The following is a 22,946-nucleotide window of genomic DNA, read 5'->3' as shown; positions in this document are numbered from 1 at the left end:
TTCAGAAAATACGTGTACAAGCATAGTTACAGCATGTTTACAATATCAAACCCTTGTATTCATTCATGAATTTGGTATGTCACATTAGTGACCTTCACACAGACATTTGAAAAGCATGCTTTAGATGATGCCTTCTCAAGACAAAAATTACATCCAAAATGCAGGAACCCAAAATTGGTTTCATGCTCTCAATTCTAATATGCTGTTAAATATTATCAAAAGGATATAACTTCTTTTTCATATGGGAAAAATTCCCCCAAAACAAACAACAAAAAACCTAACAACAACAACAACAACAAAAAAAAAACCCTAGGAAACACTATGTAATTCTCTGTGCACCTTTTCAGTTTTGAAACTTCTGTGAGTAGCTACGTGATTTGTAACTATAGGACAAATGGTGAATCAAGATAATTATGTATAATTTCTCTCAAAGAAACATTTGTCTTTACAGTTATCAAGATGAATGCTACATACAGTTGGAGGGATTTGTATTTCCTCTCTCCATCTTATAACAATGAAAAAGAATCACGGTCAAAGACAAGTTTGTTCCATGCTGCTCCCCATTTTTCATCATAACCATTCTCTCCTACAAAATAATTGCACAGACTCCTCCTTTTCTCTTTAATCTTTAAAACAATTGCATCTGCTATTATTTGGAGTCTCTGGGAGGTCTTAATAAATGAAAGTATTATATGAAATAATTTAAAGACTGTGGGCTATTTGTTCCTTCTTCTCTGTCTGCAAACTGATGTTGGTATTAGTGAAGGACATCTTTAATTTCTGGTGGCTGACAAAGAGGAAATTGCTGAAGTGTCACAAGTACAGGCAGCTGAGCTCTTTTAAACGGCTGAACTATAGAGAAAACATAATTTTCACTTCTGGAAAGTGTATCCCACTGCTCCTTTCCTGGCTGCATTGCTGCTCTGTGTCTGGCTTTCTCTTTCGTCTGTATTGGAAGCAATTGGGGGCTTGTGAAGGAGTGCCTTTTGGTAACAGTAAGACTGATTCAGTGATAGCTGCATCCTCATTTGGGGCAGCAATCAGCACAGACTGAAATCAGAGAGAAGTAATAGATCAGCAAGCTGTTATCAATCCACCAGCACTCTTGGTTTTGGATACAGCCAGAGCTGGCATTAGATGCTGTGCAATGCTGGAGGTTTGGGCCTTTTCCTTCCCACCCGCCCACTGGATGACTTTGTCTTTGGCTAGCTTCATTAAGTGCTCCACATCTCCCTGACCTAAAGCCCTAGAGAGATGTCCTGGTTTCTCACCAGAAAATAGTGCCTCATGTCAGTGCTACCACTAACCTCTGTCTCATTATGCTGCTTCTAGCTGTAAATGTTTGGCTTAACCTTTGAAAAGTAATTGCAAGACACTTACGGGGAAAACAAGGAAGAAATTAGTCAGAAACATAGAGCTTTGCTTAATTTATGGAAAGCAGCAATCTAGTCAGCTAAAATTGAGTAAGTCAGACACTGGGCTTGACACAGAAAAATAATTATCCATTGACTAACTATATGCTGTAAATTTGCTTTTGTCTTTTACTTTGTCATGCCTTCTATCACTACTTACTGTTGTCCTGCTTCTTCAGTGGATATATTTCTGTTTTATCTGTCCTGTTTTATATGATAAATACACAAGGCCAGTTTTTTCCCCCAAAAGTAACCAGTGAGTTGAATGTGTTGGATTATTTTCATGCTCAGCATGAGACACCTAAAGGAATCTCTTTTTCACAAGGTAAATTCTCTGCATCCTCAGCAATGACTCACAGTGAAGGTGCTTCCAGCAGATTGCACAAGAGATCACTAACTTCAGAAAATTTACGTCTCCTGTGTAGGCTAGAGAGAGGCTGATGGCAAAATATCTCTAGGGAGAAAGCAAAATCAATTTGTCTTTTATGAGTCTATGTTTTTCTGTGATAACTGATCCAGTGTTTCACCGTATTCTTGTACTTCTTTTCTGGCAGCTCAGTAAATTTGTATCTTCCAAAATTCACACTTTATGGGACGTATAACCTAAAAGATATCTTATATAAAATGGGCATCATGGATCTATTCACTGATAAGGCTGACCTCTCTGGGATCACTGGGCAGCCCCAGCACAGAATTTCCCAGGTAAGTCATACTGATTTTGTTTTATGGGCCCACGGTTACTGATACTGGCCTCACTTTATGCACAGCTATTCATGGTGCAAAACTCACATAAAGAGGGTTTGCTTCACATGAAAAGGCAGCTGATGGCATACAGAGCATTTATCCATGTTAGTTGCACTGTGTGAGCAATTGGTTTGGAGCAAGTTACAAGTCTGTGATTTTTTAATCTACAACAATATTTTGACCCGCATGGGGCAACTTTATGAAACAGACATGACCAAATCATCATCTATCCACACCTTGGTACCCTCTTGCAGTGTGTTGTTACAGCCACTAATGGCTGCTTCTGTTTCTATCTGCCTTCTTTAGCCTGCTTGTGGGCAATTAGGGAGCTGTGGGATGCATCACTGATTGTATTTTAGGGAGGTGAGGGAAGAGGAAAAACACTGCTTGCTTTCAAACTGCTTGGGGGAAATGAAAATGCAGTCATTACAAACATTTAGCTTCAAGGATATGAACAATGACTGCCAGGCTCAGGAAAATCTACAAATAGGTCATGCTTCAATAAACCTAGAGTTTAAAGCTGACAGTTAGGGCAAAGTTAATTGTATAATGAAGGAAACAACTGCCCTCATGACCTCAAATGGACATTAGTGAATCAGGATCTGTCAGTGTCTTATTTGCAAGGTCAAATTTTTGTGTTTCTGTATTTTAACCCTCCATTTTTGGCCCTTCATCTTTGCTCTCATTTTTTCTCAAAACATGAAGGAACATAGGAGAATTATTTTCAGATTTCTATTCATTGTGAAAATCTGCATGTTATTTCTCCAACTATATGAACTTCTAATACACAGTTTAATATGATCATACCCTCCTAACATTTCGTCTAGCTGTACAGATCTCCATGAGTGGATGGAAGGAATAAGAAAAGAAACAAAGCAAATGTTTTCACTAGCAGGTATATGCCCCTCCAGTGGAGAATAACTTTTCCTCTCTGGGGCTAGAAAGCTATGCTGCATGTAGTTTGCTGATTTTTTCCCCTGCTAACTTTGCTGTCTTTAAGTTATGGATTCACACCTGTCCATCTTGTTTCTTACCAGTAACTTCTTCAGGCACTTTTAACTCTCATTCTTATTTAGGTGACTAGTTTTGTACCTCCTTGACATGTAAAATTTCTGTTTCTTTACAGGCTATTCATAAGGCTGTGGTAAAGGTGGATGAGACTGGCACCGAAGCAGCAGCTGCCACAGGCATGGAAATAGTGCCTATGTCTGTTCCAGTTACTATTGTTTTCAACAGGCCCTTCCAAATGGTCATAACTATGGAGAACACTATACTCTTCATGGGAAAAATTGTGAACCCTCTGAAAAAAGATTAAGTCAATGTACTAATTTGGTATGTGGTGATGGCCACCCTTAAGTCAAGTATTAGACCTGATGAGTATGGCATGGCTACAGAGGGGCTCTCCATCTCTTGATTGATGTTATTCACTGTTTTTTGTAGATGAGACTCTTCATCAATTTGAGTTGTCATAGTTGCATGTTTGTTTGGGCCTTGCTTTTTTTTTTTTTTTTTTTTTTTTTTTTTTTTTTTTTTTTTTTAGAAGGTTGCATTCATGCAGAACTGTCATTAGCTCTGGGACAAAATAGGCCTGTGTGATACTGACAGCATAGATACATCTTCTAGCAGGGAAGATGAGGAGCATGTGGGTGGAGAGGCTTGTGTATGTCTGCTTCTTCCCTCATGGCTGCCTTCTCTCCTACTTCTTTTATGTTGACTGACAAATAGGTACAAGTTATTTCACTTTACTATTTGTGTCCGTTCTCCTACCAACATGAAGTCCATAACTAGCATAGTCCTTAACATGCATCATGCTTATTACCATGCATAGTACCATTGTTGTCCAGTGAGTCTATTACACCCTTGCCTCTCAGCTGTTGTCCCATCTTGGCTGCTGCAAAGGGGTCTCAAAGAAGGGATGTTATTCCCCTGCAGACATATACTGCCCTGCCTACTCTTTCTGTGAAATTTATAGTCTGGACTCATTCCAGGGCAAACTTTAGAGGTTCTAAGAATTTGATCTAAGAAAAGAAGAGGTAGATTTGATCTCTGCACTTTGGCACCCTGAAGCCAACCATTGTGAATCAAATATACAGCTCAGAGCAGCCAGAAGACTACGTCTAGCTTATATCTACACCTAAAGCAGCCCTAGGCAGCAGGAAGCACAGGCCATCTCCCCCTGGTGCCAGTGTCTGCACCATTACTGTCTGTACCTGGGAGATTTCCCACGGTAGTAAGCACCATTCCAGTATTGTTTGTAGGATCAGACACCCTACCCATAACACCCATACCCCATCAGTGGTACTTGCCATGTGTCTTGGTATAACCCCTTCTGTTCCCAGATTGTCCAGTAATACAACATTGGTACTCTTTTTCTCATCTGCTTCATGGTTAGCATAGCCACAATATTATAAAGAGCTGTTTTCACTATTAAGAGACACAATAATCAGTCACTTTCATAATTAATATGTTTTTTATTTCCTTGTTCACTTTCCTAGCTTTTTTTTTTTTTCTTCTGGTTTTTACAACATCTATCATTATTTTATTTCTTTGCTCATGTTCCTGGTATATATCCAATCTCTGGTTGCAGGAGGGGTAAATTATTAACTAAAGTGGGTTAGTCTGTTAATAGCTTTTAAGCACTTACACCAGTCTTTGTACAGCCTTGAAATATGCAGACAAATGTACTATGGTAGAACAACAGCAATTAATAAACATGACATTAAAAAGTTTCTAATTTTGCTATTTTACTTCTATAATTCGGAGTTAAGAATTAAGTATGGTTCAAGCTGGCTTTTTTGACAAGTGTCAACAAATAATTATTAATTTACTGCTCATATGCATTCTATTGGCACAGTAATGCCAGTAAGGAGTTTCAGAAAGCCCTCTGCCTTTAGCCTGAGCAATAAATTGTAGGTTATCTCTGCGAAGCAGAGAACCTTTTGGGAAGGCTGGACATTCACTTCATGCTAAGATGTTCATTTCAAAGCCTTGAAAGTGTTCTGCTTCTATTTAATCAAGTGCATAGCTTCTGTGTGTCTCTCATCTCTTTTCTAAAAAGTTCTCTCTTGACTCCCTCTAGTAACTCTGCTATCAGTCTTGGCACGTTTTTGAGCTGCATTTCCTGTTATTCCATAAACAAAATACAGGCAGTCCATATCATACCTTTTTAGGTTTAAATAAATTAGGACAAGGAAACAAGAAAATTGCTTAGAAGCTTTCTGTAGAGGAACCCACTTCCAAATTAAAATCACAGTGAAGAAAAACTTATCCCTATGGCATTCAAACAAGGCAATAAGAAAAAGAAATTTAGTGTTTCCCAAACTGAGAATTAGGTGTACTAAACTGTCCTACATCATTGGATCCATAGCAAACCTTGACAGGGTGCTTTCTTACAAGTTCTTACAGATATTTGCAATCTACGTCAATCTAAATGCACTGCAGATTTTCCTAGGTCACAGATAGTTTTCTGACATAATCAGATCTTGCAGCTTGTGTTCCTGTAAAAATGTACAGCAATGAATTTGGAAGTAAATCCAAAAAACCCTAACTCGAGGGGAAAAAAAAAAAAAGCAAAAGCATATTCACACAGAAAACTAAACTAGAATTAACAAGAAAAATTTCAGAAATGGAAGTCATTATCAGCTCAGGGAATGCCTCCTTGCCAAAAGGAACAATCTCAGAACATTAAAACTGTAATACGAAAGGACAAGGACGACTCGGAGGGAAGGAAACTTGCAGAAGTCATAATATAAAATAATATATTCATTTTAAAAGAGATAATTTTGAAGAGCCTGAGGGACTAGTAGATGTTCAAAATGTAAAAGAAGTGTTCAAGGGGGACACTGGCAAAACAGAAAAGCTCAGTCCGTTGCACATGGGCTTCCTTTGCAGTGGCTGAGCTTAAACCACTATTCCAAGTTGAACCAACAGTAGTATTCAGAAGAGAAAAGAAAGAAGTCAAAGAGCAAGTAACAACAGATTACCCCAATTGTTTAGTATGCATGCAAGAGCTCTTAGCTGTCTCAAGAAAAATGTTAAGCTTTCCACACTGATGCAACAGTTAAAATGTCTCCATACCACACTGGTAGGAAGTGATAAATGTGATGTTCAATTTTTACAAAAAGATGAAGGCAAGCATCTGAAGTGCAGAATAGTTACTTCAACTTCAGGTTTTTTGAATCTGCAGAATTTGTAGTTCTAGGCATAAGTATGACAAAATACTGAATAATAAACATGACTGTCATAGAAACATAGAATCTTCTAGGTTGTAAGATCAACCCTTAAAATCAGCTCTAGCCCTTAATCCAGAATAGTCAAGTCCAATCCTGCCTCTGAGTGCTACATCCACACATCTTTGAAATACCACCAGGGGTGGTGACTCAATCACTTCCATGGGTGGCCTGTTCCCATGTTTGACTACCCTTTCCATGAAGAATTATTTTCTAATACTCAATTTAACCCTCTCCCCCACCATCCCCCTGGTGTAACCATATTTCTTCTTCTATCACTTGTAGCTTGGGATAAGAAATTGACTCCCACCTGACTACACCTTCCTTCCTACTTTTAGAGCATTGTAGAGAGTGAGAAAGCCCCCCTCAGCCTTCCTTTCTCTAGACTAAACACCCTTAGGTCCCTCAGAAACTCTTCATATGACTGACAATCTAGACCCTTCCCCAGCTCTGTTGCCCTTCTCTGGACATGCTCAAGCACCTCAAAGACTTGAGCAAGGCTCTGTTGTCCTGAGGAGCCCAGAAACGAACACAGGATTCAGAGTTATGACCTCACCAGTGCTGAGTACAGGGGGACAATCCCTGCCCTGGTCCTGCTGGCTGCTGCACTATTGCAGCACTATGGCCACCTGGGCACACATGGCTCATGTTCAGCTGCTGTCAAATGGCAGCCCCAGGTCATTTTCCACCAGGCAGCTTTCCAGCCACTCTGCCCCCAGCCTGTAGTATTGCCAGTGGTGGTTTTGACTTGGTGCTTTGGGAGACAGGATCAAAGGCTTTACTAAAGTCCAGGTACGCAACATCCACAGCCATTCCTCACTCACTCAGCCAGCCACCTTGTCAGAGAAGGAGGTCAGGTTGGTACAAGTAGCACCTGTCTTTCATAAAGCTGTGCTGGCTGGGCCTGATCACCCAGTTGTCCTCTGTGTGCCATGTCACGGCACTCACAAGGATCTGCTCCATAACCTTCCCTGGCACTGAGGTCAGGTTGAGTCTCCTGTAATGCCCCAAATCCTCCTTGTGGCCCTTCCTGTAGATGGGCAGCCCATTTGCCAGCCTCCATTCATCTGGGACCTCTCTGGTGAGCCAGAACTGCTGATAAATTAGTGAAGTGGTGAGCTCTTCCTCCAGCTCCCTCAGTACCCTTATGTGTGTCTAAGTGGTGCAAGAAGTTGCTGACCATTTTCCTTTGGTTTATGGGGTTTTCATTCTTCTCTATGTGCCTGTCTTGCAGCCCAGGCATCTGGGTACCATGTGAACAAGTGGTCTTATTATTAACAATTGAGGCAAAGAAGGCATTGAGAATCTCAGTGTTTTCCTCATCCATTGTCACAATCTTCCTTCTTGCATCCAATAAAGGGTGGAGATTCTCTTTAGCTTCTTATTGCTAATGTGTTTATGGAAACATTTCCTTGTCTTTTACAGCAGTAGCCAGAATCCTTTGCCAAAGAATTCTTTGAAGAGTTGATATGTCCACATATTGTAATGGCTTGGTTTATGCCACAGATTTCTGCAAACTTATAAAATTCCTTAGAGCAGGGCCTAAAAACAGTTTTACACTAGTAGGGAAGGACTACCCTTTATAAACATTGAGCTCAGGCATGCGTTATTCAGAGAAGTCAGAGATGATGTGGGACTTTAATAAATTGTGACATGACACGTTTTGGTTTCACCTCGTTCACTGGGAAGGATCTCACAGTACTTGGTCAGAGTACTGTGCTGATCAGAAGAGAATCTCTGCCACTAAATACAAGGCAAAGAACACACGGGGAAAAACTCTTTGTTTATACTTGTAGGATGGTCTCAGGTTAGTCATTGCCACTCAGGACAGAGATTTTGCAGTGATGCATGATAGGCCACAGAATATGATATTTCTATGCTCAGTGACAAGGAAAAAGGGAACCAAACAGTGGGAGATATGAAGAAAGGGAAAGAGAGAAAGTTTGCCTATATGTGTATATGTACACTATATATGTATTCTACTGTGTATGTATAACCTTTGCTTACAGCCAAAGCCTAAGTGTTTGTTTCCTGTTGCTGTGCTCAAGGGTTTCCAAGCCCTCTTAGGGCATTTTTATTTCCTCAGTTAACAGCAACACTTCTATCAGCTCAATGATTCAGTAGGAAATTACTAAAAATCTATGCCAATTTATATGACTCAGTAGATAAGGAGCATTCATTACACATAAAAAAAAAAAAAATAGTGGGCTTTTTTAGAGAGTACAAAAGGGTCTTTTTATCACCTTGCCTGGTTGAAATAGGTGAATTTATGTTTGCCTTCATATTTGCAGTTTTTTTCTTTTTGCAACCATTAGTTATACTTCTTACAATCACATGAATGCCTTGCCATTTATGAGTGAACTTTCACAAAGGGTCTAACCAGGTCTCTTATCTCTCTCATTTAATGTTTCTGCGTTTTGTTCTTTTATTTCTCTATCAAATGTATGTTTATTTTTCAAATGGGAATATCTCATTAGTAATCAGTTTTCCCCATCAAATTCACAGCAAACTTCACATGATTTTTTAATGTGAATTATGTCTCAGTATAAACATCTCTGAACTGTTTTTCTTCAATGTCTATTACCTTAGAGTGTATGATAGATCTGGTTTTAGTTCACCAAAAAAGGCAAATAAGAATAAAACTATGAGTGGCAAAATAAAGACACCTTCATTCCTCAGGTCCTCTACAGCCGAGGCAGAGAATTTTCCATCCTGACTTGAAGAATTGAGTGCACAATTGAAACTTACTTGTAAACAATTGTTTTCTTTCCAGTCAGACATTTTTACAGTTGCTTTTAAATAATGTTCATAGCCCCTTATTTGTATTATCTTCACATAAAATAAATTACTTTCTTCTCCTAAGAGAAATTTCAATACATTGAATTTTTCACAGGTTGTAAAAAAAATTTAAATTCTCAGCAAATGGCCTAAAAACGGGTTTGAATTTTGTTTTCCATTTATTGTTAAAGAGAAGAAAAATTGATCCATTCATACTAGCTTATAAAATAGACATCAGCATGGAATACTTTAATAATTTCTCTTTTAAAATGTTGACAAAGTCAAATATTCATGAAAATGTTAAGGTCTCTCCAACTCTTCTTTCTTACGTGGAAATTTCTCTCTCAGACAACTTCCAACAAGTTTTTCTGGAAAAGGATTTTTGAGTGGAACATTAAAGGCTACAGAAAGAATCTGGATACCTGTGCAATCTAGGAAAGTTTCTCGGGTGTGGGAAAAATGCTCAGCATTTGTAAAGGAGGTAGTAAGTAATAGAACACTGAAGTTATAGCTTGGGTATAACCCTATTACCATCAAAGATAAGCAGGCACCTCCAGCTCAAAGTATTTAGGGACTTCTTAGCTTTGGCTGGCCACTGAATGCCCATAGAGCAGAAGTAAAAATAATTACTTTTACACTAAACTGTGAAAAGAAATATGCTTAGAACGTGCTGGTAGAAAATATCTCCTCGGATAGTCTTGGCTTCCAGGATTCTGTTTGTGGTGGAGACCCTATCCACTGTGTTTAAGAAATTACTTCAGGAAGGATCCCGATAGATCAGAGATTTCCGGAGATCAGGGAAGACTAAGTGCCATCTCTGCTGTAATATTTGGGTGTTAGGTTTGGAGCTATAGTAATTAAGTGTGTGGAGGCGAATTAGAAAAACAAAGGTGTTTGTTAAGAGATTAATTCAATCATCATTAGTATGAGAGTCGGAGCATTCACAAAGGCCAGAGGCCGGCTCAAACTGGTTTTCATAATCCCCACCCACCTAAGTTCTACCAAAGGCATTAATTTAAAAACATTGCATCATCAAGAAAAATAAAATACTCTCACTGGCTGATCAATGAACCTAAGAGCAGGACATCGTCACCTAGAAGCTCCCGTGACCTGATTAACCTTTTTGCTCTGACCCCAGCCCTAGAAGTGCCCTAATGCTGTGCTGTTCTGTGCAAGAAGACACCTGGGTATTCTGTGAAAATCAGTCTGGGCTTTCCCTCATCCTCAGAGGTTAGGCTTCAAGGAAGGGTCTTGCTGTGACTCCTTTGGGAATGCCTTCCCCTACAATTCTTCAACAGGCTCTATTTGCCAATGGTCTCCAAGCTAATGGAGGAAGCAGGGGTAGAGGAATGGTGTGTCAAGATGGTAATGGTCTGCAAGTGACTGTGTGTGGTGTGAGGAAAGGCAGGAAAAGAATGTCAGAGGATAAATCAGTATGTAGGAGACAGGGTATTGTCAAATTTGGGTTAGGGAAGTTTTGTCACAGTTCCAAGAATTTTGCTGTTTAATGTAATAGATTTGAGAAGCTTGTGCAATGGTTGATCACATAGAAAAGTGGCTTTGTTTGATTTGTCTGCATATTGACCTAGAGTAGGATTTTTTAAAAACTACGTGATGTTTGTCTAAGTCTTCTCCCAACATGGTTAAAAGCAGTGGCCACAGCAAAAATTTAATCTACTCCATTTCAAATAAAATTGAAACCTGCCTCCCTTCTGCTCTTGTTCCCTGGTGCATTTCTGTGTTTGTATCCCTATTTTCAACAGAGCTGTTCTGTATGAGTCTGAAGGAGGCTGAAAAGATGTAATAAACAAGGTAAATTGACTCTGTGGATTGCAAGACCACTTTCTGTGTCTCTTCTTTGAACATTAGCCAAAATCCATATGGTGTGCTTAGACAGCTGAGCTTCTGAGTCACAGAATAATGTCATTACTGTTTACTTAAACCCACTTTGACCAACTTTACTTGATCAGCTGCATGATTCAAGGTAGGCAGTTGATTCAGTATCACTCAGGGGTATACAGGAGGTAAAGAAAGAAATCCATATGAAATGGTCCCAGGTAGCAGGGTCAGTGGACCAAATGAGAACATGAAGAAGAACTTTTTAATGAAGGCTTTCAGAATAATGTTAGTTGCTTAAGTCTTGAATTACTCATTGGGATGGTTCTTGTTAACTATATTTTCATGTTGTATAGACACACATTTATTAAAATTTTAAGTACTATATTGCTGTTGGAAACCCATAATTAATTGATTAATTCCTTTCTTTCTTTAACGCAAGAAACTTATTAGGAAAGAAGGACAGACCAGTGGTTACAAAGCATTGGGTTGGGACTTGGGAGTTTCTGCTTCCCTTCCCAGCTCAGTCACAGGTTTGCATTGCAGAAACTTAGCTTCTTTGCTGCTTATAACTACCCACTAAGGCTAACCATCCTTCCTGTCTTAGCTTACTTAGAGCAGGAGTTAAATGCCTTTCCATAGGTAAATAATATGATTTTAAAAGCACAGTACTGGATGGACAATAGGTGAAGAGGTTCAGGTGAAACAATCCCTACTGGCATGATGCTTGGTTCAAACTAAAAGACCAAAAAAAAAAAAAAAAAAAAAAAAAAAAAAAAAAAAAAAAAAAGAAAGATCCAGTGAGCACAATGGTCTTATCCTTCTTCTATTTTCCTGTGTAAGATTCTTATGCTATAGGTGCTGGCAACAGACATTTGCATTTTCTAGACACAAAGCAGAAATATCTGGTAAAAGGATTGGTTTGTGCAGTGTCATGTGGTGCATGCAGGTTATGAATACTTGGAATGCTTGGATATGCTTAATCACCTGTCCCCATGCTGTAATGTACCTCATAACTACCACCCCTTGAATACAAGTGCTAAGCACACCAGAAAAGAAGACATTTTCTGTAAAGTCCAGAGGACTTTTTATGGAAGCTTACAATTGAGGAAACTTTCAAATTTCACCTTGAAGCTGTATAAAGCTGCGTCCTGCAGACCACAGATTTTAAAATTGTGTATCACTGTTACCAATGGAAGTGTCATGAAATAAAACTGATAAAAATGATCTTGTCTTCATTAAACTCAATAAAGAACTAATGTAATGCTCAAGACCTTTGACAGTAATTTTTTATTTTCACATCATCTAATGTCAAAGAGGAAGTCAGATGTGACATTTTTATCTTACAGATGAGAAAACTGGAGCCTATTAGTGTCAATGATGTTCCCAAGGCCAAAACTGAGCTGCTTAACAGAGCTAGCCATCTGTACTGAATTTTCAGTCCTGTGGTTCTCTCATCAGGTGGTTCATCCCAATCTGAAATCATTCCAGTATCCTGAACAGTTCTTGGCCAATGAAAGATATTATTGGAGATCTTTATGGTCAATAAGATTATTTTGTCATCTCTTTGAAAGAAAAGAAAACAAAATGTATACTATTCTTTCACAATACTCCAGATGGGAGTTGCACAGATATTAAAATCTTGGTAGCTCTTTCATTTTTAACTAGTGTTACAGAAATATTCAGGTCTGAAAAAAAATCCACAGTAAAAGAATCCACATGTAGAAATAATGAAAAATCAGCCTTCTTTTGAAAGATACTGGGGCCTTAATAAAGTTTTTTAATGTTAGAACAACCTGCCTACTCTCCTACCCCTTTTACAGGAGACTGTAGTTCCTGTCTCACACCCTCTAATCTGCACAAGCTGAAGCAGCAATAGGGGGTTCAGTTGTTCAGTTATTATTGGTGCACCATACATGTAACACACCTGCTACATTTAGTGCATAATTTGCAACTGAAATTGGTTTTCCAAGTGAAAAATTATGATGAGTGTTCACTATTTGTCATTGCCATTGGTAATTTTTTTTAAACTCTCATCCCTGTTCTCTACTTAGTTCATATGAATAATACTAATTCAAATGAAAAAAAGTTCTGTAAGCAGAACTTACCCCTTCTTGTACAAGTTTTCTTCACTATATATAGACTATATTTCATCCTAATTTGACAGTGCCTTTCTAAACTAATGATTTTTTTTCTTTCTGACAGGACAGTAGAGGAGATTCTCCAAGAAGTATTGAAAGCATGGCATGACCACTATGAGCAGATTGTGCTTTCATTTCTCATTGTACACCTCATCCAGACTAGAAAAAACACAGTCCACCAGACATACATTGTGGGAGTGGGCGGAGCCCCAGCTGCTTTGCCCTGGAGGGAGCCAAGCTGAGGAGTTAAGGAAGAATTTTGCAACTTCACCCAGAGCCCCTAAGACAAAGACAAACCTCCTAGCCACAGCGACCTGTCCAGAGACCCACAAGCCCCCTCGGGATTTTATGTAGATCTGTTACAATTGATTGGTTCTGTACCCTTTTCCTCCCACCCTGGTGTCCCATAAAAACCCCTGGGTTTCCTCTGGTCGGCAGAGGTTCTTCGTCCCTGGATCCCTTTCGCTGGTACCCTCTCAATAAAGTACCACCTGCGGAAATTCCACACGAGACCTCTCTCTCTCTCACCACGGCCGGCTAAAAGAGGGGCAAACTCACAAGGGCATAAGCTAAGAGCACTGAGCTGAAATCACTGATAGCTGAAATCACTGAGCTGAAAAATCACTGCTCTGCCTGCTGCTGAGAAGCCCCTCTGCCAGCTGAAGAGCGCCCTGACCCCCCAAGGAGCTGTTTCTAGCGAGACATCCTTTGGGGTGGCTGTGGCTCTCTGGGTCCCAAGCGGCGGACCCCTTCCACCAGCTGAAATAATAAATCTCCAATCTAAGCAATTTTCCTGCACTCTGAGTGCCCAATCCTTCCCTAAGACTATTACATAGCTCAAGGCTATCAGCAGGGAAATGGAGGGGAAGGCAATGTCCATTTCCTTCTTAATTCCATACTCCATTTCCTTCATATTGCTGCTCTGTCAATATGCTTGTGGTCTGTATTCTTTACAATATAAATTCTTTGTGCAAGTTGTGAAATAATAGATTTATAGGTATAAAATATTTTTATATTTGAAGTGACTTGTGTATTTGTGAGCTGTAATCCCAGAAGAGTTTTATTGCTGCTAAATTGACACAAAACCTCTAATTTCCTTACCTAGGGTGTAGAACCATAACAAGAACACTGGACAAGTTGAGTGGTTTTCTTGCCGTTGAATATATACCAGTAAATGGTGAATTAAAAACTCTTTAAACCTGCTTTGGAATGTTGTTTTCAAAACAAAACAAACAGTCAGGAAGACACTTGCAAGGTATTAGCAAATGCATGAAATGAATACATGGCTCTATTTCTTCTAAAGATGTCAAAATATGAGCTGGGGTGTAACATAGAAACTGACCTACGTGAACTATACAGCCGTAACATGGACTCAGGCAATGTAGACTTTGTCATGGTTTTAATTACCAGAAGGAATAAAACGTATCTGTTTTGTTATTTCCATGTTCTGTACCTTTATTCCTATTAAAAAACCCAGTAGTAGAGCAAAAGATCTAGTTCATTAGATAAAAGATCAGTATGAAGCTGGTTAACATGGTTTCATGACTCAGAGCTGAAACCATGCTCAGCAGGGAGGTGGGACTGTACTGGCAGTGTGTGTACACCTGGCACATGCCTCGTCTGTCTGCTCATCCTTTTAGTTTCAAGCTGCTGTAGTACCTTATTTCTGCTGCTATAATGAAATGGTAAGGAAATGCCTTGTTAAAGTTTAGCTTAACATTATTAAAAACAAAACAGTAATTACAAGGCATCACAAATGAAAGAGAAAACAAGAGGCTTATAACCATTTTGTAATGCAGTTTGTCCTTGACCACCATGACCTGTTATTCACCTGGGCTTTGATGAGTAAAATAATCTCTGTGTTTGTGACCTTTACAGGCAGAGTTAGAAGGAGCAAGTAAAAAGGGAAGGGGGGAGGGGAGAGAGAGGAAGAAATACAGAGGAAAACAAAGAAGGGGAGTGTCCAGAGAATGTTTATCTGTGTTCTGTCTCCACGTTTATCTATGTTTGTAACAACGAAATTACACATGTGAGTAAACAAGTACAAAGAAAAGACTAGTCACAAAGGAGGAACTGCATTTTATGTCACCACTCAATCATGGTCTTTGTTGTTACCTGGAAAAATTCAGTCATCTTGATCCATCAGCATTTAATTCCTATTGGGAAAAGTTAATAGAAACAAACAGCACTTGTTTTCATTTGAACAATTTAAAAGTGTGTGAGAGGGCAAGGAGAATGAGAAGTGGGTGAGCACATGCAGTATGCCAACATGTGGGAGTAAACAGCCTGCTACTTGAATTCCCACCACCTGCCCAAGGCAGTAACTGAGATGCACACAGAACTGAGGTGGATAAAGGGACCACATCAGCCAGGGTGGGAAACCTATCATGGAAACGTGTCTATCACATACCCCTTCAGTGGTATTAAGCTGCAGAGTGAGAAGGTACAGGCCATTACTTTGTCATCCATGTAAGGCCGAGGATCATGCAGAAGATTTGCCTCTGGATAGATTTTGGAAGAGCACCAAGCTGATGAGATACGTGGCTGTCAGCTCCATGTGTGCCTCATCACAACACAGAAAATCTGACTTCTGGCACCAAGAGTCAGCACTTGTTTCTAGTGATTCCAGGCACAAGCTCCTGGTTTCCAGTAGGGTCCTAATCACACAACATTTGCACTTAGGCTCCTCAGCACGGTCAGAGGAACAGAGAGGATGTCACAGCTACTGTCGAAATGGCTGAAGATTGTCAGCTTCTTTGGCTGAATAACAGAGATGATCCTTGCGAACCCTGTTTCATCAATATTTGCTTTGTTTCCTCCTTTTTTTTTGGTTGGCTCTAATTTTTATCAGGTCTGTGTAATGTTTAACATCTCTAATAAGGCAGAAGATGATAAAGCAGTGTAAGTAACAGTGTGGGGAGCAGCATGGTCAGCTGAATGCAACAAGGCTTCTGATTTTGTAAGTACTACGCATGCATTTTTTTTTTTTTTTAGAGTGTTGGAAATGATGCTTTCTGCAGTCAGTGGAATTTTAATATAAGGTCAATTCCATTTGTGTGTTTGTGAATTCGTTCTTTGTGGATGTTGCAATGAAATATTTACCAAGCAGATGTGCAAGGGACCAGTGGGACCTGCTGTTCTGGGGGAATATGCTTAGACTGAAATCAAACTAAAAAAGCCTTTGAAGTCATGAGGACTTATTAAGTACTTGTTAAAAGAGAATACTGATGTAATCACCTTCCAGGATGGAAACAGCCTTCACAGTGACTCAAAATTAGTATAATCCCACTAGTGACTGAAAAACCAGGTCCAATTTAAAAACTCTTCTAGTGACTTAATTTATAAAGCAACAATTGAATTGCTAAGGCTAGGCTCTTTAATTAGGACTGGGGTAAGTGTAGGGGGTGGGTGGAAGGCCACAATTTAAATTTAATTGCCCCTTTTACTCCCATAGACAAACTAATATGTGGTCTGGAAGATAATTATTTTTTGCATTTTTGCATAAAAAGTACTTCCAGATTTAACAAAACCTTTACAATATCTTCAGCTTTGAAATGTTAACAAAAATACTGGTGTCAGAAATTTTCTAATCTCAAAATGTTGAAATTAATGAATCTGATCTTCATCTCTAAAAGGAAAAGTACGTGAAGAAAACCTGATGAAAATATTCAGTGTTTTCCAGCTTTTGATAGAAGTACTCATTTTAGGTTTCTGTAGAGAGTTATGATACCAGGAGAAGTTTTTTAACTGATCTGTTACAGCAGAAGTTAAAGACAGAGTCACGCCTAATATAAGTTTGCTGCAGAAAAAAAAAACCCAGACCATACTCTTTGCTTCAGAAATTCTTTAAAATTTAGAAATTCTTTAAAATTTAGGCTAAGCTCTGTATGGACACAGGAAGTAAAACTATTTTTTTCTTTCTCAATTACTAAAGTGTCCAATATCTCAAATAATTACAGAAAAACAAACTATGACATGTTAAACATCAAATATTTTTGAAACACCTTTCGTACTATATTATTTCTTCTTTTTTCCACAGTACATAAGTGTTGTTTGGTTGTTTCTTTTTTTTTTTTTTTTTTTTTTTTTTTTTTCCCCCGTGAAAAAGAGGCTGTGTTCTGCTTAAAAGAGATGCAAATTGTTAAATCATATTCACATCTAGGGCCATACTTCATCTTTTATTTTAAGGAAATTCAAATTTAGTTTTACCACTTGTTACTGTGGGTCACTGTGGTGGGCCTTGGCTAATCTCAGGCAGATTCATTACTCTCAGATCTTAGCAAATAAGAGAACACACAGCTCTCTATATGTTTGCTATGAAAACAAGGAAGACCATCAATACAAAAATAAAAAAATTGGTTAATCACCAAGAATCCTTGAACTTTGGCTGCCATCAGAAACTCTAAATCTTTAGATAGTATCTACAGTCATCTTTTACATCTAGGGATGAATGTAGGACCAAGAGAACTTTATCATGAACATAGGAAAATACATTCCTGAAAGAAAAGGATGCAAACAGGCTGTGTTGGCTGGAAACCAGAAGAGGACCCATGACAGTAGAAAAGTTCTAGAAATGTTTTCATGCTGAATATGTGAGGGAAAAAAGCTTATTTTCATTGACAGCTTCTTACACTTCTAAAGAGGGTTTATATGAGATACCTTCTCAGAACTGCTGGGAACTGAACTCAGTAAACCAGAGACTTGTTCCAGCTTGTGTGGAGAGCAGGCAGCTCAATGAAGTGTATCATGCCAGCTTTAGGAGAACAAGCATAATGAAGAACTTGTAATCTGCAAGGGGATTAATCTGTGCCCTTTGATGTCCGAATGGGAGGAGTGTTCCTCTTACTCTTTGACCCAGGTCCTTCCCACATCCCATGCACGTTAACCCGTGGTGAGGGGCAAACACCATTCAAGAAGTTACAAACACTTGTTGCAGCTCCCCCAAAAGGAGGATTACTTTATTCCAGACATGCACCTCATTATCTCAGGCAAACCTGCTGCTTGCCACATTGTCACTGTGCTCACCTCTCTGTGCACTGCTCTCACAGCAAAGAATGCCCCAGGCTTTTGAGGTTCATGTAGATGACCTTCTTCCATCACTTATCAATTGTGGCCTGTAACTGGCCATGACAGTAAGTAACCATGAAGTAAACAGAGGTGTAACAAGCACATAATAGTTCATGATAGCTCTGTCCATGTGCTGCTGCCCTGAGGAAAATGAGGGAATTTATTCAGTCTCAGTGAGTGGTGAGCTGCGTCACATTTCCTTACATTTATCAAATTGCTTTTGGGCAGATGCTGTGGAGTATTTGATGTCTTTGAAACCCACACCCTGTCATACCTTGTAATAACTTCTTTGTTTCAATGTACCCTATGGGAACCAGTTTTTTGGGAAGATAATATCATTGTTAAAAAAGATTATTGTGGACCTTAGCTTTATATTTTTATTGCCAATGGAAAAAGTATTGCTTTTTCAGAGCAGTTACCATGGAATATTATGACTTTATTATGCCTGACATTTTCATCTATAACCTATTTGAATTTGTTAAATAAGTTTGATGTTGTGCCCATGAGAACTTTAAATCATGCTATGTATGTTAGATATTTACAGTTGAACTATGCAACATTTATACTAACCAACTATTCATTATTTCTTACTAGCAAGCACATCATTACCATCTACTCATTTAATGACTGTTTATTTTGTGGCAGAATAATTTGAAAAGAAGATGAAGTGTCTCCTGTGCCTGAGTTTACTCCTTGCTGTTCTTTGTGCTGTAACCCATTGCTGCCCTGAAGACATTTGCCGTGAAGTCAACAATACTAATCTGAAGGATGGAAGAGAAAATTTATTAACATATAGCTGTGACAAGAAAGGTTCTAACTATGCAGATTTTGTATTTAGATTTTACAAGCAGGCTTCATCCAAAGAAACTGATAAAAATGTTTTCTTTTCTCCCATGAGCATCTCCACTGCCTTTGCCGTGCTGGCTGTTGGTGCTAAATCAACCACTCTGTCTCAGATTTTTGAAGGACTGGGCTTTGACAACCTGACTGAGACTCACACACATGATGTACATGAAAGTTTTCACAAAGTTTTGTCAGTACTGAACTGTGCTGATGTTAATATCACATTAAATATAGGGAATGCCCTTTTTACAGCTACTGGATATGAACCACAGAAGTCATTTTTACAAAATATCAAAGAATATTATGATGCAGATTTTTTCTCCAGTGATTTTCATAAACCAGAAGAAGCTACAAAGCAAATCAATAAATATGTAGAGGAGAAAACCAAGGGGAAAATTCCTGAATTAGTTGGTCATCTTGATCCAAATACTGTACTGGTTCTTGTGAACTATATTTACTTTAAAGGTAAGACACGTAACATAGTATTTCAATAGATAGTTTTGATAAAAATAAAAATTTTAAGGAACTTCTGATGATTTATTGCTAGAGTGACAATTTAGGAAAGGGCTAAACTGTGCAAGAACCTTTCAATTAAAGATTATATCTGGCCAAATACAGAGTATCTGACTGTTGAGAAATATTGCTTTCTTGGTTTTTATTCAATTTGCTTGAAAGCTGTGGACAGAACATTTCCCCTCTAGTGGATGCCTCATGGACAAGGATCCCATAGTCCCACTGTTTGAGGCCATAATGACTAAACAGGTATCCAAGATCTCTGCGCTGGCTGTACATGCCAGTCAGACTTGGTGGACTGACATCTTTGCACAGGGACCACAGTTTTAGTGTAGATCTACTAGGTGCTCTGCATGAAAACCTGAGACATAGCATCTTGAGGGCCTGTGCTCCTGGAGCCTTGCTCAAATGTTAGCACTCTGTATTTGCTGATGAATTCCACACCAGGCTGAGTGCAGTCTGCTTGCACTGACTTGGGGTACAGCCTGGCAGAAAAGACATAAGGAAGGCCCTGTGACTGAATGCTTAAGTGACTGCTTTAAAATGGCATTAAAGGCATTACATAAGCTTACAGTAGAAGAAACCATCAGCCGTCAGCCTTTGGTTCTTCTTTGGCAAAACATGATGTGCTCACATAAAATATGATGAGCTTACTGCACAGCTAGAATGCTGTATTGTGTATTATGGAGGAGGTTGAAGTGATTTAGTGAGCATCTTCTCCCATCAATATGCTTTCAGTGCCCTATATTAAAGCTGGTCTAATTTAGATGAGCCATTTTTATGATTGTCATGTCTGAGTGCAACAACATCTCTTTTTCCCCATCAGCTGCCTGGGAAAAGTCTTTTGATCCTTTGCTTACATATGAGGATGATTTTTTTGTGAACACCAATGCAACTGTTAGAGTCGACATGATGCACCGTGATGGTACCTCAAGCATCTACTACGACCAGGATCTTTCCTGTGTGGTGGTAGAGCTGCCTTACCAGGGCACTGCACGAGCACTGCTTATTCTGCCTGATGATGGCAAGATGAAGCAAGTGGAAGATGCTCTCTCCAAGGAAACTGTTTGTAAATGGGATAGCAAACTTGTGAGCAGGTAACTCTAAGTATATGCATTGCTATATTTGAGGACACATCACTGTTTTTAAGGAAAAAACATCAGTTTCAGATCACCTCCTCCTGGACATAATGTCCTGATTTCATAAAGGGAAGTTTTAAGCAATTCCCCAAATGAGTCAGAGCAGAGCATAATCACTAACAAACTGCAGGTTTTGCGACCTGGCACGAGTGGTCACAACATCGCAACAGCTGCCTTAAAACTTGCTTGGCTACTTTTTGGCTTCTTACCTCTTCTTTCATGATTCACTTCCTTCACCACATCTTAGATTTTATCCTCCTTTTCCCTTACTTTAAACTTTCCACTAGTGCTCTGCTCACACTCTGTAACGCTTTAGCCAAAAAATCTCTACTAGCCGTGCATGTGGCACAGGGATAAAAGAGCAACAATGAAGAAATTTGTTTCTTTTCCCAAACTTAAATAGAGAATGTAGATACAAGAAGATGGTGCATCTCTCAGGATGCCAAAATTGCTCAAAGAATACAAAGGCTGCCATCAAATGAATTTGCAATCAAAAGAATGCTTTCAAGTGTTGCTGAGTTGCATACTATCCACCCTGCTGGCTGAAACAAGGCTGCAAGGGCTCACTGCTCTTTTGTTTTCTTTGATCAACAGGAGATTAAATCTGCAGTTACCAAAGTTTTCCATTAGTGGGTCTTACGATGTTAAAACCCTGTTTGAACAAATGGGCATTACTGAAGTGTTCTCAGGTAGTGCTGATCTGTCTGGAATTAGCGGCAACCATGATCTCCAGGTCTCACAAGTAAGTAGACAGAGCTGGTGACGGGATGGTGGTTGGTTGTTTTGATCAGTGGTATCTGGGATTTTTAAAGACTTATTTCCCTCTTTATATTACTGAAGTTGTAAGTAAAATTCACAAAGACATGTAGGGGCTGGCTCAGTAATTGTGCTTTTTTACGAAAGAATCTGCCAGCTCATTTTTGTATTACTATAGTGCTATTATTAAAGAGCTGGATATTAAATACATAGAATAATTGGGCAAGATTTTAAATAACTTCTTGGCATGGGAACATAATAGTTTACATGAAGTTGTGTCACATAAACTACAAATGAGGAGTTCATTACGATATTGAGTTAATATCTCAATTTTCAATATTCCCAAAGTTTTCAGGAAATCTCCAGTTTGCAGTAGCTGAATGTGACTATGTCCCTTTTGAGCTATGATTTAATGCTAAAGATGCCAAATACTGCTCCATATTAGCAGGTTTTTGAAATAAGTGTTGCTAGTAGAAGTCCAAACCATCTAAGAAAATAAACTAGCTTCTGTGACGGAGGGTCACAAGTGCGGCTGCTGTTAGGAGCACGAAAAGACGAGGCAGGCCAGCAGGAGGTGAAGAAGGAAAAACTTTACTTTATTTTTCTGACTCCATATATATACAAATTTACAGACAGGTCAAGATTGGCTACACAGGTAGCCACCTCTTTGACCTCATTGGTGAACATCACCTTCAATCATTCATTCTCCTCCTAGAGAGGAAAAATGCAAACAATTCTAAGAATAACCATAGTTTACTTGAAGCTGCGTGAGAACGAATGCAAGAAGTGAAAAACAGGCCAACTTGAGGCAACAAGCTTCTACATGGGAATTTTTATCCCACTCTACTCAGCACTGGAGAGAATGCATTTCAGTGTCTCCGTGCTAATTTTTGGTCCTCCTTGCTCAGTCCTTGCATAGAAAATACTCCTGTTTCAAACTGTTGGAGATTTATCATACAATAAAGTTTCATCCACGCATTTATTAGTCCTTTCCTCTCCTAAATGTTCCATAAGAAGAGAATTTATTTTAGTCCTGTTTCCTGTCCCATATATAAACCACACTGCTTTCTCCTATTCTGTGCAGGCAATTCACAAGGCCTTGCTGGAAGTTGATGAGGCTGGAACTGAAGCTGCAGGAGCCACTGCCATAATCTTGACCAGACTTTCCTTTGCTTCTCGTACCATCAAATTCAACAGGCCCTTCCTTATTTTGATCTCTGACAAACAAACTGGCACCACACTTTTCATGGGGAAAGTTGTCAATCCTACTCAGGAGTAATCACTAGGTTATTTGGCACACTGATATTGGGTATGGGTTATAATGGCCACAGTGTTTGCAGTTTTGGGCTAGGCAGTGCTGCTAACTAGTCTCTGATTGAGGTATATTTAGAAGTAAATGAGAAATTTCCTTACCAAATTAATAAAAAACAACATTGTAAAAAATCGCCATCAACTGACACTTTTAAAATGTAACATTTTCCCCAGTTC

The 22,946-nt window shown here is 39.0% G+C and overlaps 1 protein-coding gene across 1 annotated transcript in view; it reads left to right on the top strand.

Annotated features, from left to right (window-relative positions):
* Nucleotides 1-22,737, top strand: part of LOC136362030 (uncharacterized) — a 32,906-nt gene extending 10,169 nt beyond the window's left edge. The window contains exons 5-10 of the mRNA XM_066320286.1: nucleotides 1,967-2,114; nucleotides 3,283-3,465; nucleotides 18,858-19,515; nucleotides 20,390-20,660; nucleotides 21,297-21,444; nucleotides 22,543-22,737. Coding sequence (XP_066176383.1) covers nucleotides 1,967-2,114; nucleotides 3,283-3,465; nucleotides 18,858-19,515; nucleotides 20,390-20,660; nucleotides 21,297-21,444; nucleotides 22,543-22,737 — 1,603 coding nt within the window. The remainder of the gene's footprint in view (nucleotides 1-1,966; nucleotides 2,115-3,282; nucleotides 3,466-18,857; nucleotides 19,516-20,389; nucleotides 20,661-21,296; nucleotides 21,445-22,542) is intronic.
* The last annotated feature ends 209 nt before the right edge of the window (nucleotides 22,738-22,946 follow it).

This window comes from Sylvia atricapilla, chromosome 6 (assembly GCF_009819655.1).
Source record: "Sylvia atricapilla isolate bSylAtr1 chromosome 6, bSylAtr1.pri, whole genome shotgun sequence".
Taxonomy (NCBI): domain Eukaryota; kingdom Metazoa; phylum Chordata; class Aves; order Passeriformes; family Sylviidae; genus Sylvia; species Sylvia atricapilla.
Note: the sequence above shows the minus strand (reverse complement) of the source record. Positions and strands in the feature narration are given on the sequence as shown.